Source organism: Gadus morhua, chromosome 6, assembly GCF_902167405.1.
Source record: "Gadus morhua chromosome 6, gadMor3.0, whole genome shotgun sequence".
Lineage (NCBI taxonomy): Eukaryota > Metazoa > Chordata > Actinopteri > Gadiformes > Gadidae > Gadus > Gadus morhua.
This window is the reverse complement of record NC_044053.1, coordinates 2981366-2994166: the sequence shown is the minus strand read 5'-3', so window position 1 is coordinate 2994166 and position 12801 is coordinate 2981366. Positions and strand designations below refer to the sequence as shown.

Sequence of the window (12801 nt, the reverse complement as noted above, 5' to 3'; positions counted from 1 at the left end):
TGACATCATTCTGGGTCCTGCAGGAAGGTTAATTAACTTTGACTGGAGGTGTCTCACAGGTGTCTCAGATCGGCAATCTGCAATCAATCCCTCGGTCAACTGACCAGCTGAGAGACACACACGCACGCACACACGCACACACACGCACGCACGCGCGCACGCACACACACGCACACACAAACACAATAGTGTGTCATTTAGGATGATAGTGAGTAGTTGAACAGTATCAGGGTTTTCTGTGTAAGGGTGACAGTGTGAGGTTTAACTGTGTTAGGGTGATAGTGTGTAGTTTAACTGTGGGTGACAGTGTGTAGTTTAACTGTGTTAGGGTGATAGTGTGTAGTTTAACTGTGTTAGGGTGACAGTGTGTAGTTTAACTGTGTTAGGGTGATAGTGTGTAGTTTAACTGTGTTAGGGTGACAGTGTGTAGTTTAACTGTGTTAGGGTGATAGTGTGCAGTGACGTTGTATCGCCGTGGTTACCTGGTAGGCCTCCTTGGCGACGAGGTCGTCGGGGTCACCGCGAGCCCAGGGCTTGCTGTGGTTCTTCAGGCTGTCTCCGAACACGTCGATGTAAAGGAAGACGTACTCGTTGGCGGGCAGCCCCGCCTGGTGGACACGCACCATCATCTGCCTGAAGACATCCGGGGAGCAGCAGGAGAACACCACTGGGGAGGGAGAGGGAGCATTAGTATCTATAGGGGGAGAGAGAGAGAGAGAGAGAGAGAGAGAGAGAGAGAGAGAGAGAGAGAGAGAGAGAGAGAGAGAGAGAGAGAGAGAGAGAGAGAGAGAGAGAGAGAGAGAGAGAGAGAGAGAGAGAGAGAGAGAGAGAGAGAGAGCACTATATATATGGAGAGAGAGAGAGGGAGAGAGACATAGACAGAGACAGAGAGAGAGACAGAGAGAGAGAGACATAGACAGAGACAGAGACAGAGACAGAGACAGAGACAGAGAGAGAGAGAGAGAGAGAGAGAGAGAGACACACAGAGACACACAGAGAGAGAGAGAGACCACAGGCAGACGTGGGTAAACCCCGCCTCACGTCATACCTCAGGTCTGGATTCCTCCAGTTCTCCTCCCCCCCCCCCCCCCCCCCCCCGCCCTTATTGTGACACAGTTTAATAACCCCAGCACAGGAAGCTTGCTGCGAAACCATGGCAACCGCCCAGGGCTAAAAGGGGAGTCGACCCAAACACAAGAAGGGCCTCTTTATCCCGAGGAGGAGAGGGGAGGGGGGGAGAGAAGGGAGGAGGAGAGTGGAGGAGAGAGTGGGAGAGGTAAGGGAGGGGGAGAGGAGGACAGAGTGGGAGAGAAGGGAGGAGGAGAGAGGGGGAGAGGGAAGGGAGGGGGAGAGGAGAGAGGAGGAGAGAGGGGGAGAGGGAAGAGAGGAGGAAAGAGGAAGAGAGGAGGAGAGGAGAGAGGAGGAGAGAGGGGGAGAGAGGAGAAGGGGAGATGAGAGGTCAAGAGGAGTAGAGGAAAGAAGAGGAAAGGCTGGGTAGGGGAGGCAGGAAAGGAGGATGGAGGAAAGCAGAGGGGAGAGAGGGGGGAGGAGAGGGAGGCGAGGAGGAGGGAGGAGAGGGGAGGAGGGGAGAGAGGGGGGAGGAGAGGGAGGCGAGGAGGAGGGAGGAGAGGAGAGGGGAGGAGGGGAGAGAGGGGGGAGGAGAGGGAGGCGAGGAGGAGGGAGGAGAGGGGAGGAGGGGAGAGAGGGGGGAGGAGAGGGAGGCGAGGAGGAGGGAGGAGAGGAGAGGGGAGGAGGGGAGAGAGGGGGGAGGAGAGGGAGGCCAGGAGGGAGGAGAGGAGAGGGGAGGAGGGGAGAGGAGAGGGAGGAGAGGAGAGGGAGGCGAGGAGGAAGGAGGAAAGCAGAGAGGAGGAGAGGAGACAGGAAAGGGAGGCCAGGAGGAAGGAGCAGATGAGGAGAGAGAAGAAGAGAGACTGACAGTGACTGACTTGGTCCAGAGATAAAGGCTGCGATGGAGACCGGCCCTCCAGCTCTCTGAGACTCCACCACAGCAGGGCAAACCTTCTCAGCCATTCAGCCACAGCGCTGCGTTTGACTTCTGTGACATAACCCCATGAGGCCAGTATCCATCCGCTCACCGTCTACCCTCCCCCCACCCCCCCACCACAGCCCCCCCTCCTCCCCCTCCCCCCTACAGCCTCCCCCCCACCCATGTGGGGGTCCACTCCAGGTATTCAAGGACCAGCAGAGATGAAAGGACGGTGAATCGGCTCTCCAGGGAAATTAAGCCACAGAACGAGGAACTACTTTCATTCCGTGCGCTGCGCTCTTGCAAAGTGCCAACCCTGAATGCCGTCTAGAATGAGTATTACGTGTTTGCTGTTTTTTTCCAAACGGACATTTCACTAGGGGCACCTTTTGAAGGGAAGTGCGTAGTTTGGACTGATCTGGAACATGTGTCTGCTTCGGTCCGCTGAGGGGTGGTGGGTTTTCCATCGCTTCTTTCCCATCGTTGGGCTCAAACACAACCTCTAGAAAACCCTTCCACCCTGCTGCGGTTGGACAGTGGGAGCTTCCCAATGCGACCGCGGCGGGGGGCTACTGGTCGACAGATCCCGTGGCTCCGCCGACCCCCGCCCTCTATTTAAGGGACACGCTGACCCCTGTGGGTCCGTTCAGGTCCCTTAGCGTCAGGCCGTGAAGCGTGAGGTGGCCAGGGCGCAGACCTCAGGAAACAGGATGAGCGGGAGGTCCAGCGCAGACCACCTGACCGCAGCACACTTCCTGCCCGGAGCGGGCCCCTGATTGGTTGAGGAGGCCCTGGAGAGCCGAGGACAGATTTACCGATGGAAGATTCCGATCTGTTTCCTCTTCGCCGCGGCCCCGCCCTCCTGGGTCGGGATGGTCTCATGTTTGGCCTCCGTGGTAGCATGTGACTCTACACGCTCTCTGTATGCCGTCTCCTTTTGAACGCTGCTTGGGCTGTGCGCATTTACGCCAGAAACGCTAATGTTATTCACACACAGGGATAATAATACTGGCTTAGGTCGGGGTGAGCAAGAATGTATTAAGTACCATGTTTAGTCACCGATAGTCGTGTCTTGTTCATGACATAAAGGGTCACGAATCGCAGATTCACAGAACGCCTTAATGGTGATTGTATACATCATATATATCATATATATCAGTGGTCAAAACAATGGTGACACGCTATTATCTAATGAATCCATCTTATCTACAGATAGCCTTCAGAAACTGAGCAGCAACTGTTGTGACGAATGGATTTGGTCTTTCTCACGACGGAAAAGTAAAAAAAAACGATCCCACGTGGCTGCAACCCACAGACGCATCCATACCACCCGTTGAAACGTCTATAAATGTCTCGTGAAAGTTTCTCGTGAGAATGGGTACTAAATCCCCCCACTAATGGAGTCCCCCCCTAACCACCAGCCCCTCTCAAAGGACCGCTTTAAAACAGCTCACAGGAAACAGAGCAATGATGACTTCCTGTGCCCTGAACACAGCGCTTATCTTCAAAGCCTCTCCTCATAGCCGCGGTGAAAGACCCACCGCGCGGAATCCAACGCGCTGACGCTGCCGAAAGAAAAAGGTCAGAGAGGAAAGGAAAGGTTAATTATCTCCTGGGATAATCCTTCCTCTCCAGTTTATCATCTCTCTTTCATCGCACGGCTGATGTTCACGCCAGATGTGTATTTCGACCGAGTGTGCCGTGTTTGAGTGTCTTCTGTTCCCGTGGTTCTCCGCTCTGCTTCCAGTGGTGTACCTGCAGTCAGCCCTGAACATATCGACTATACCTGAGGTCTTTTGGATTGATATTGGTTTGATATTATGGTTGGCAAATGGACGCCGCTGCGATGCGCACCAACGCTTTGACCTAGAAGCACTGATTCTTATAAAACTAACCAGTACAACCACTGGGAGCTGCCCAGTACAACAACAACCTTCTACTGGTCGACACTGGGAGCTGCCCAGTACAACCTCAGCCTTCTACTGGTTCTTCTGGGAGCTGCCAGTACAACCACAGTCTTCTACTGGTCAACACTGGGAGCTTACCAGTACAAAAACAACCTTCTACTGGTGGACACTGGGAGCTTCCCAGTACAACCTCAGCCTTCTACTGGTTCTTCTGGGAGCTGCCAGTACAACCACAGTCTTCTACTGGTCAACACTGGGAGCTTCCCAGTACAACAACAACCTTCTACTGGTGGACACTGGGAGCTTCCCAGTACAACCACAGTCTTCTGCCAATGGACGTGGGATCTGCCCAGTGCAAGCATAATATCTTCCTGGTGGACGATGGGAGGGAAGCTGGCGACTCCTACTGTACGTCCGTCACAGTTCTGGTTGGCTAAGCCGCTAACAGTTACTCATCTGAACTCATGTGTAGCCCATTCACCCCGTGCCTCCAGTTAGCTATGTGCTACCATAACTAGCTAATGATTAGCGATGGAGCTAGTCCTGTGCTGGCCCCTGTCGGCCCCTTCACACGGCCTCCGGCCCTGGGTCCCTAACCTACAACAGCCGTCTCTGCACTTAATGACCTGGATTGCTCTTCATTTCTGCCTTGTTTTGGTTAATCTAAATTCTTGGCCGGTGTGTTATCGTAAAACGGCCGGCCCTCCGACCCACTTCCCTGCTACCTCCCAGACCCAGCTCGGTCTGACTCTGTGCCTTCATATCGTCCCTCCTGTTGCTCTCCACAGGTCTTTGTGTAGAGGGGCAGTCCATCTAACCCCATTGTATCAAAATGTATATAAATAAGCAGGTCTCTTTGCCAGATCGTCGATAGATCTTATTAAACCATAGTGATAGTTCGATGTGGATTTCAAAGTGGCAGTCGCGGTACGTTCTCTCTAACGGTTAACGGTTCAACACTGCAGTGTATTCTGAAACAGTGATGGAATAATACTTTGGGATATTACACTACACAAATATTTATGCCTTTGTGTTCTCTGCCTTCCTTGGGGTCAACATAAACCTAAAACTTGGTAGGTCAATAAACTGAAGACATACCAGAGTAGCTGAAAATAAATCATTTGCAATTGCTGGTGATCATTTCGATGCATTTTAATTACATTTAACAATATTTCGTGTCGTGTAACCTGTTAGTTTAAAGTATCCAGTCCATCGAGTACACCAAATGAAACCCTGGGACTAAATCCAATCACCAAACCCCAGCAGCAGTCTCAGAACTGTAGGTGAGGCCTTCGTATCATTATACATCATGTGCATAATGTAGTGTTCTCCATTTTAATGACAGTGTCAGGCTGCGTGGGGGGTCTATGAAGCCTAGTAGGGGGTCCTTTCACACTAGTCCTGGGTGACTAATTAGTGATTCTGTGGGGGTGGGTGCAGTCTCTTCCTGCTCTGCTAATGCCAGTGTTTCTTTTAGAAGCTCCGGTTTACAAAGGCGGGGTGCGGTGAACACACAGATGAATACTGTGGATGTCTGGTCCTCATCAACGCAGTGCTGGACCGGAGCTGTCCTTCTGATATTGTCTCTGTTGTCATCGTGCTTTCAACCATGACGTCTGGAGATACAGAGCGATCGATTTGAAGTGAATGTGTTGAGAGCAACAGTCACAGCAACAGCGAATCGTTAAAGGGGTTCGCTGGGAATCGTGCGAATCGTGCGGACATATCATGCCACCAGTGGCATGATATGTCCCCTCGAAAGTTAACGTCAACGACATCAAATAAAGACATGACGTTGGGTTGGGCTGAGATGTTTGTCTGCAACTGTTTTGAACTATTATTAATATTGGTCATTTGGTGAACACTTTAGTTTCCAAAGTGACTTAAGACGAAAGTCATTAAAGGGTAAGTTAACGTTAAAGTTATTTTGTTTGTCTCACAAAGAGTCTGTGATAATTTCTGTGTTATCTTTGACGCAAATCAATAAATTCTGATTCTCACCCTAAAACCCTCCAGGAGGGATCGCGTGGGGGGCTGTGGGGGCTGTGGTTCAGGAGGGATCGATGAGGCAGCCCTGTAGGACGGGGGGGGGGGGACAGGGGGGGGGGGGGGGGCTGTGGTTCAGGAGGGATCGATGGAGCCCCACGGTGTGACTCTGCAGCAGACTCACCGCCGCCTGCCGCACGTCGTCTGACCTCGGACTGAAACGGTAGAGCTGGAAGGAGCGAGCGGGCAGCCAACGCTCTCACATCTCCCCCTCCCTATCTCCCCTCCCTCTCTTCTCTCCCTCAACCCTCTCTCCCTCCCTTTCCCTCTCTGATCTCTTCTCTCCCCACCTCCATCTCTCCCACCTATTTCTCCTCTCTCTGATCTCCCCTCTCTCCTCTCTCCCCTTTCACTCCTGTCTCCCCTCTCTGATCTCTCCTCCCTCTCCCCCTCTCCCTTATTTCTCCTATCTCTCCTATCTCTCCTCTCTCCCCTCTCTGATCTCTCCTTCCTCTCTCCTCCCCTCTCTCCCCTATCGCTGCTCTCTCGCCTCTCTCCCCCTTCTCTCCTCTCTGCTCTCTCCCCCCTCTCGCCTCTCTCCTCGATCTCTGCTCTCTCGCCTCTCTCCCCCCTCTCTCCCCCCTCTCTCCCCCCTGATCTCTCCTCTCCCCTCTCTCCCTAACACCCCATCTCATTACAGAGTGTGAACCTTGTGAGTCCTGCGGAGTCGGTGACACACGCAGGCTGAGCTGGCAGTGTTGTTTATCTCTTCATCCACTTCCTTTAAACCACGTGCAGACTTTGAAATAAAAAACAAAACGTTTCTCCCTTTTTGCAATCATTACGCAACTCCTGAATGATTGATGAACGATTCCATGTGGGTGAGATCATCCATTTCCATGTCGGTTCCTTCATTGTGATTGGTCAAAGTGGCGATGATCTGAGCCTGATACCCACCCCCTGATTGGTGGAGGTGCGGGAGGGCCTGATGTGTACCCCCATCTCCGGAAAGTGGACAGACGTCACAAAGGACCACAGGACAGCTCAGAGTGGCCTGGGAGTCCCTCTGTCTCACTGGTTCCCCTGCAGCTCCTCAGCTGAGGCAGACTGGGTACACCCCGCCCGTTCTGCCGGCGATTTGAGTTCGCCCTGCTGCAGTAGGGTCTTGAGAAGAGCAATACACTTCTTTCTGCTTCCATTACTTTTTTGCGGGAGCCAATCACCAAGCTGGCTTTTCCCCCCTGGCGCGCTATCGGCTGGTTTAACACAATGACGACAGGGAAGCGACGGCAAGCAGCCAATTGCGTGAGTTGAACTAGGCCCGTTGATCACGCTTCCTGTGCTGAAGAAAATGACAGCAGCCTCCCCAGACCAACGTGCAGTCTACGATTGAGCTTGGTCTGGCAATAGCCAGGCTACAGCTGAGGGGGCAGGAAGGGCTGGGGGGAGCCTGATAAAACAGCCCTGTGTTGAGCGAGCTGGCGGCACCAGGCCCCGGCTTCTGGCTCACACCCCAGAGCAGAGTTCGCCCCGCATTGGAGTGGACTGAGGGCAACCATTTGTGCATCTCTTTCAAATCGACAACCATACGCGAAATATTGACCCTTACAGTCTGTACTGCAGTTGTATACAGGGTATAGGTACTCACTGTTTAAACATATGTAGAGGGTTATTATTGAATTGCACTTAGTGCTAATTGTGCTAATTGTAATTAGCATTTTGCAGCGTCTTATCCTAGCTATCTTTGTTGTCTACGGTTAGTGCTAGGCACATGGTTCTATGAACATCCTCACTGTACCGACAGATATATTGATGTTTCTCTTTCTGACGGATGGACTTATTGTAAGTCCCTTTGGATAAAAGCTTATTTTCTTTCGGCATGCCTTGGCAATATAAATGTAAATGTAAAATGTAAATGTATTATTTATTTTCTTTCAGCATGCCTTGGCAATATAAAGGCAGGTTTACCAAGCCGATGAAGCAATGGAAACGATTTGCACGGAACGACATTTACCGGAATAGGAACTAACTGAATGGACTGTGTCCCTCTCTCTGTGCAAGACACACACCGCTAACGGCTAACGGCTAACGGCTAGCGGCTAACGGCGGCGCGCCACAGTGTTGGCAACACTGTCTTCCTATTCACTTCCTGGTTTGTAAACAGCTCATTATGGAGGTCGTCGGTCCCTTCAGAGGTCAGAGGAACACAATGACTCCCGAGGGCAGGGCTCCAGAGCCCTGCGTGTGCACTGTTGCTCAGCGCTTCCGGTCAGCCAAATACCAGCACCACTCAGTTCACCGCGCTGTTTACATGGGTAGCGGGGACACCGTGCGCTCTCAACAGCGGGCCGATGTTATCAGGTCGCTGTTCTGAGAGGAAAGACGTGGAACCGCAAAGCCAAGTCCATGTGTTTTATCAGCGTGTATTTATTATGCGTTGTGATTGTTGTGTAATTGTTTACACATTCTTCCTCTCTGTGTGTAAGAGGCGAGACATACCTCTCACGCAGCTTAGCCATTTTAACTGAAGACGTAGTCAGCAGAAAAACAAAGTGGAGAGTTCACAATGAAAGGAAGCAATAACCAAGACAATAACTGCTCCATCGACACTAAACACAAACAAAACAGACCGACATGAAAACACAAACCAAAACCGACTCAAACGTAAAACACTGAGCAAACCGACTCAAACTTAAAACACAAACCAAACAGTCTCAAACATAAAACACAAACCAAACAGTCTCAAGTGTAAAACACAAACCAAAACCGACTCAAACGTAAAACAAAAACCAAACAGTCTCAAACGTAAAAAACACAAACCAAAACCGACTCATACGTAAAACACAAACCAAAACCGACTCATACGTAAAACACAAACCAAAATCGAACTCAAACGTAATGTCTTCCACTGGAACATGTTTTCAGACTCGCGTGTCTGAACGACTGAGTTCATGCTGAATCTCTGTACTTTTACTTTACTGTGGAACACAGAAGAAGGTAAAGACGTCCCCACTGCCTGTCACCGGGAGCACCTTCCCTCCCGGCCTGGGCAGATCCAACCCCACCTGCCTGAAGACAGACCCGCAGTCCCTCACCTGAACACAGCTGTGCTCATTGAACAAACACAACCTGCCGCATACATCTCCGCTGTCAGGTCAGCCCACGTTTATTGTGTCGTAATTACCAGCGTGGGATGTGACCCAAAGGTCGCGCGTCCGTAAGGGCATTAGCGAGGAGAGACGAAGCTGTGTGTGGTTTTATGGCGGGCGTAAATCAGGGGGCCGGACAAGGGCCGTTCGCTGCGGCGCATATTGCGGTCAACGCGCACGGGCGAACCTGATGAGTGTTTCTTTGTAATGGAACCAACCGGAGCGTTTAACTTCATTTATGCAGATCGGGATTTAAACGACATCCACGTGTTTGTTTTATTTATGAGGGCAACTTCCCTCGAATCTGACGATTGCTATTTTATGATTTTGGTCCTTCAGGAGAGACTTCAGTCCTCCACCTCAGGGCCTCTGGTTGAAGGAGGACAAGCGCCTGCTGAAGCAGATCGGATCAGATGGAGGCATGTGGAGTTAACCCCCTGAACCAATCAGGTGGCCTCTCTGCCTCAGATGCCCTGCCATGAGCCTTGTGCACGACGTAAATGTTAAATGGAGTGCATTTATACAGCCCTTTGCTAACCAGTGGCCCCCCAAAGCACTTTACAATAATGCCTCACACTCACATTCACGCACACATTCACACACCGACGGCGGAGTCGGCCACGCAGGGCGACAGCCGTCCGGTCGGGAGCGGTCACGGTGAGGCGTCTCGCTCAGGGACACCTCGACACTAGGGATGCACCGAATATTCGGCCACAGAAAATGGAGGAGTAAAAGGCCGAAAAAAATACACCGACCATTTTTATTTTTGGATTAAAATAATAAAATAAATAAAAAATAAAAAAATTGTTTTACTAATTTATTTAAAGTTACATTGTTCTTAAGTTTTTGCTATAAGGTCAGCTGGAATGTTAGAAAACGTCGTATTAAATTAATATTTTGTATCAAATTGGTAATTGATTATTTTTATTGAAAAGCAAGACAAAAAAGTTTATAAAGGACATTTAATTGTTTGATTTATGCAATGGTGAAAAATTAAAGCAAAATGAATGAAAAACAGCAAAAGCCACACTCGTTATTCGGTTTCGGCTTCCGGCCAACTGTTTCAGTATATTCGGTTTCGGTTCCGGCCAGGAATTTTCATTTCGGTGCATCCCTACTCGACACTCTGAGCAACTGGGGTCAAACTAGCGACCGCCGTCACCAGCCAACCCGCTCCACCTCCCGAGCCGAATGCCACCTGCACCTAAATGGATCGGGGGCGCCGGTCCCCTCCCTGCCTCACAACCACTGAGCCGGGTCCGTTTGCTCAAGGGAACCTCAACACTGGTGACCGGCAGGCACAGAGGCATTGCATCGCAACTTTCTAGAATCAACCCGTTCATTGTAGCTCATTATTAGTCGATAAAAGCATCTGCTCAGTGCCCTAAATGTAAATCGGAACGGAAAAGTGCGACTCACCTCTATAAATTATGTTAAATATAAATACACAAAGAGGACGCCATGACAACCAGTTCTACCTCCTAGTGTAGTGTAACGTGTGAGAGGGCAGAGGGCCAACTTAAAGGAACGTAGGCGGGTGGTCCGTCCCCACCCAGGTCCGTGGAAACACAGATCCTGACCGTAACGTAGGACGGCGTAACAACGGACCGGTATCAACCGCGTTCCTCTCTGCTTCACTGACGTCAAAGAACGAGACGGGGAACACAGCCTCAGCAGCTGAAGCTCCCCTGTCCCCCCCCCCCTCCGGGCCCCGGGCTGCGTCTGAGGTCCTGGGTGTCCTCCTCCGCCACCGGCCCTCCATCAGGCCTGGGGGTTGAGCGCGGCACTAAACCACAGCAGGAGACAGCTCCACCCCCGGCCCCCCGGGGCCCCCTATCTCCGCTGCTCGGGGCCCCGTTCCTCCAGAGGGTATTAATCTTTAACCAGGCCCAGACGGACGGCCGGGCAGGAAGAGGGAAAAGAGCCTGACAGCACGGCCTTGTGCGAAGATTTGTTCGGCATGGTTGGCCGTGGGGCCGGCCGCCATGGCGACAGCAGCGGCGGCGGGTAACAGAGCGGTGACGGGGGGGGGGGGGGGGGTCAGGGAGCAGGGAGGGCTGACGGCGGGATGCTCTGAGTTAAAGTTCTCTAATGAGCTCAATGTTGAAGAGAGCGCTCTAACCTTCCAGCGGGTTCCACGTCTGTAGTGCTCTAACACGAGCCGAGTGCTCTGAAGACAGGGGTGGTCTGATGAGCGGAGCGCTCTAACGAACAGATTGTTCTAACAACAGGAGTGTTCTTATGAACCGAGGGTTCTCACAGCAGGAGTGTTCTGATCACAGCAGTGTTCTGACTACAGGAGCGTTCTGACAACAGGAGCGTTCTGACAACAGGAGCGTTCTGACTACAGGAGCGTTCTGACTACAGGAGCGTTCTGACAACAGGAGCGTTCTGACAACAGGAGCGTTCTGACTACAGGAGCGTTCTGACTACAGGAGCGTTCTGACTACAGGAGCGTTCTGACTACAGGAGCGTTCTGACTACAGGAGCGTTCTGACTACAGGAGCGTTCTGACTACAGGAGCGTTCTGACAACAGGAGCGTTCTGACTACAGGAGTGTTCTGACAACAGGAGTGTTCTGACTACAGGAGCGTTCTCACCAGCTCCATGTTCTAACAGGCTTTAATCTTCTAACCAGCACCATCGATTTTAGGTTTTCATTGTGGAACCTCGTTAACTCTCGTCTGGGGACAACAACAGCACAGAACATCAGACAACATCCATAAAACATGAAAGTGTCGCACGAATACGCTAAATCATTTACGACATGAATGCAAACCGCATTGTGGTTGTACATCCCCGCCCTCTACAGATAGCATCCATAACTTAGAGCGGCTGGGGGCTCAAATCACATCCCTCCCCCCCCAGGACCTGCCCTCGCTGGCCCCTTACTGGGCCATATCTCTGGTCGGTCTGGGAGGGGGTAGTTGAAGACACCTTGTTACACCTTGAGCTTATTGGCTGATCTGTGGTCAATATACACACACACACACACTCACACACACTAACACAGACACACACACACACACACACACACTAACACAGACACACACACACACACACACACACACTCACACACACTAACACACACTAACACAGACACACACACACACACACACACACTAACACACACACACACACTATGACAGTAAGGCAGAACTCCTATAGTAAATGACTGAGGATTCACCCAGAAGGCCGCTTCTGAACGCCAATGCCTCGGCGCTCAGTGGATGTGAACCACAACATGTCCCGTCAACATGTCCCGCCCCTCTCTCTGTCTCCCCCCCTCACCCCGCTCTGACTGAGTGAGCACCTCGCCCGTCCTCACCCGTCCTCACCCGTGATGTGGGAGTCACAGAGAGGGGGGCGGGAGGGTAACTGAATCTCCCCGGCCGAAGGGATCGCTCTGCTCAGCGTGGATTGGCTGAATGTGACAGGTGCTCTCACCTGCGCGGCCCCCTCTCTATATATAGCCTCAGCGACAGCGCCTAACCTCGTAGCACTGGGGGGGGGGGGGTGATAAACACCTTCCTACTGGGGGTCATAGCATCTCTCGCTCTATCGCTCTGTTTCCATGCGTCTGTCTGTCTGTCATAGATCCCCCCCCTACCCCCTCCCAGCAGGGAGAGTTCATGAGAGGAGGGAGGAGGAAATCAATCAGACGATCAGAGAGAGCAGATCAATAACCCTGTCCTCAAACTCCCCCCTCCTCCTCCTCCTCCGCCTCTCCCCCTCCTCCTCCTCTCCCCCTCCTCCTCTCCTCCTCCCCCTC

At 51.9% G+C, this 12801-nt stretch overlaps 1 protein-coding gene across 1 annotated transcript in view; it reads right to left on the bottom strand.

The window, feature by feature from the left end:
* The window catches only part of LOC115545121 (atrial natriuretic peptide receptor 1), a gene marked incomplete at its 3' end in the record, with an annotated part of 29958 nt that overhangs the window by 1169 nt on the left and 15988 nt on the right, over positions 1-12801 (bottom strand). Inside the window, 1 exon segment of the mRNA XM_030357962.1 lies at positions 483-667. Coding sequence (XP_030213822.1) covers positions 483-667 — 185 coding nt within the window.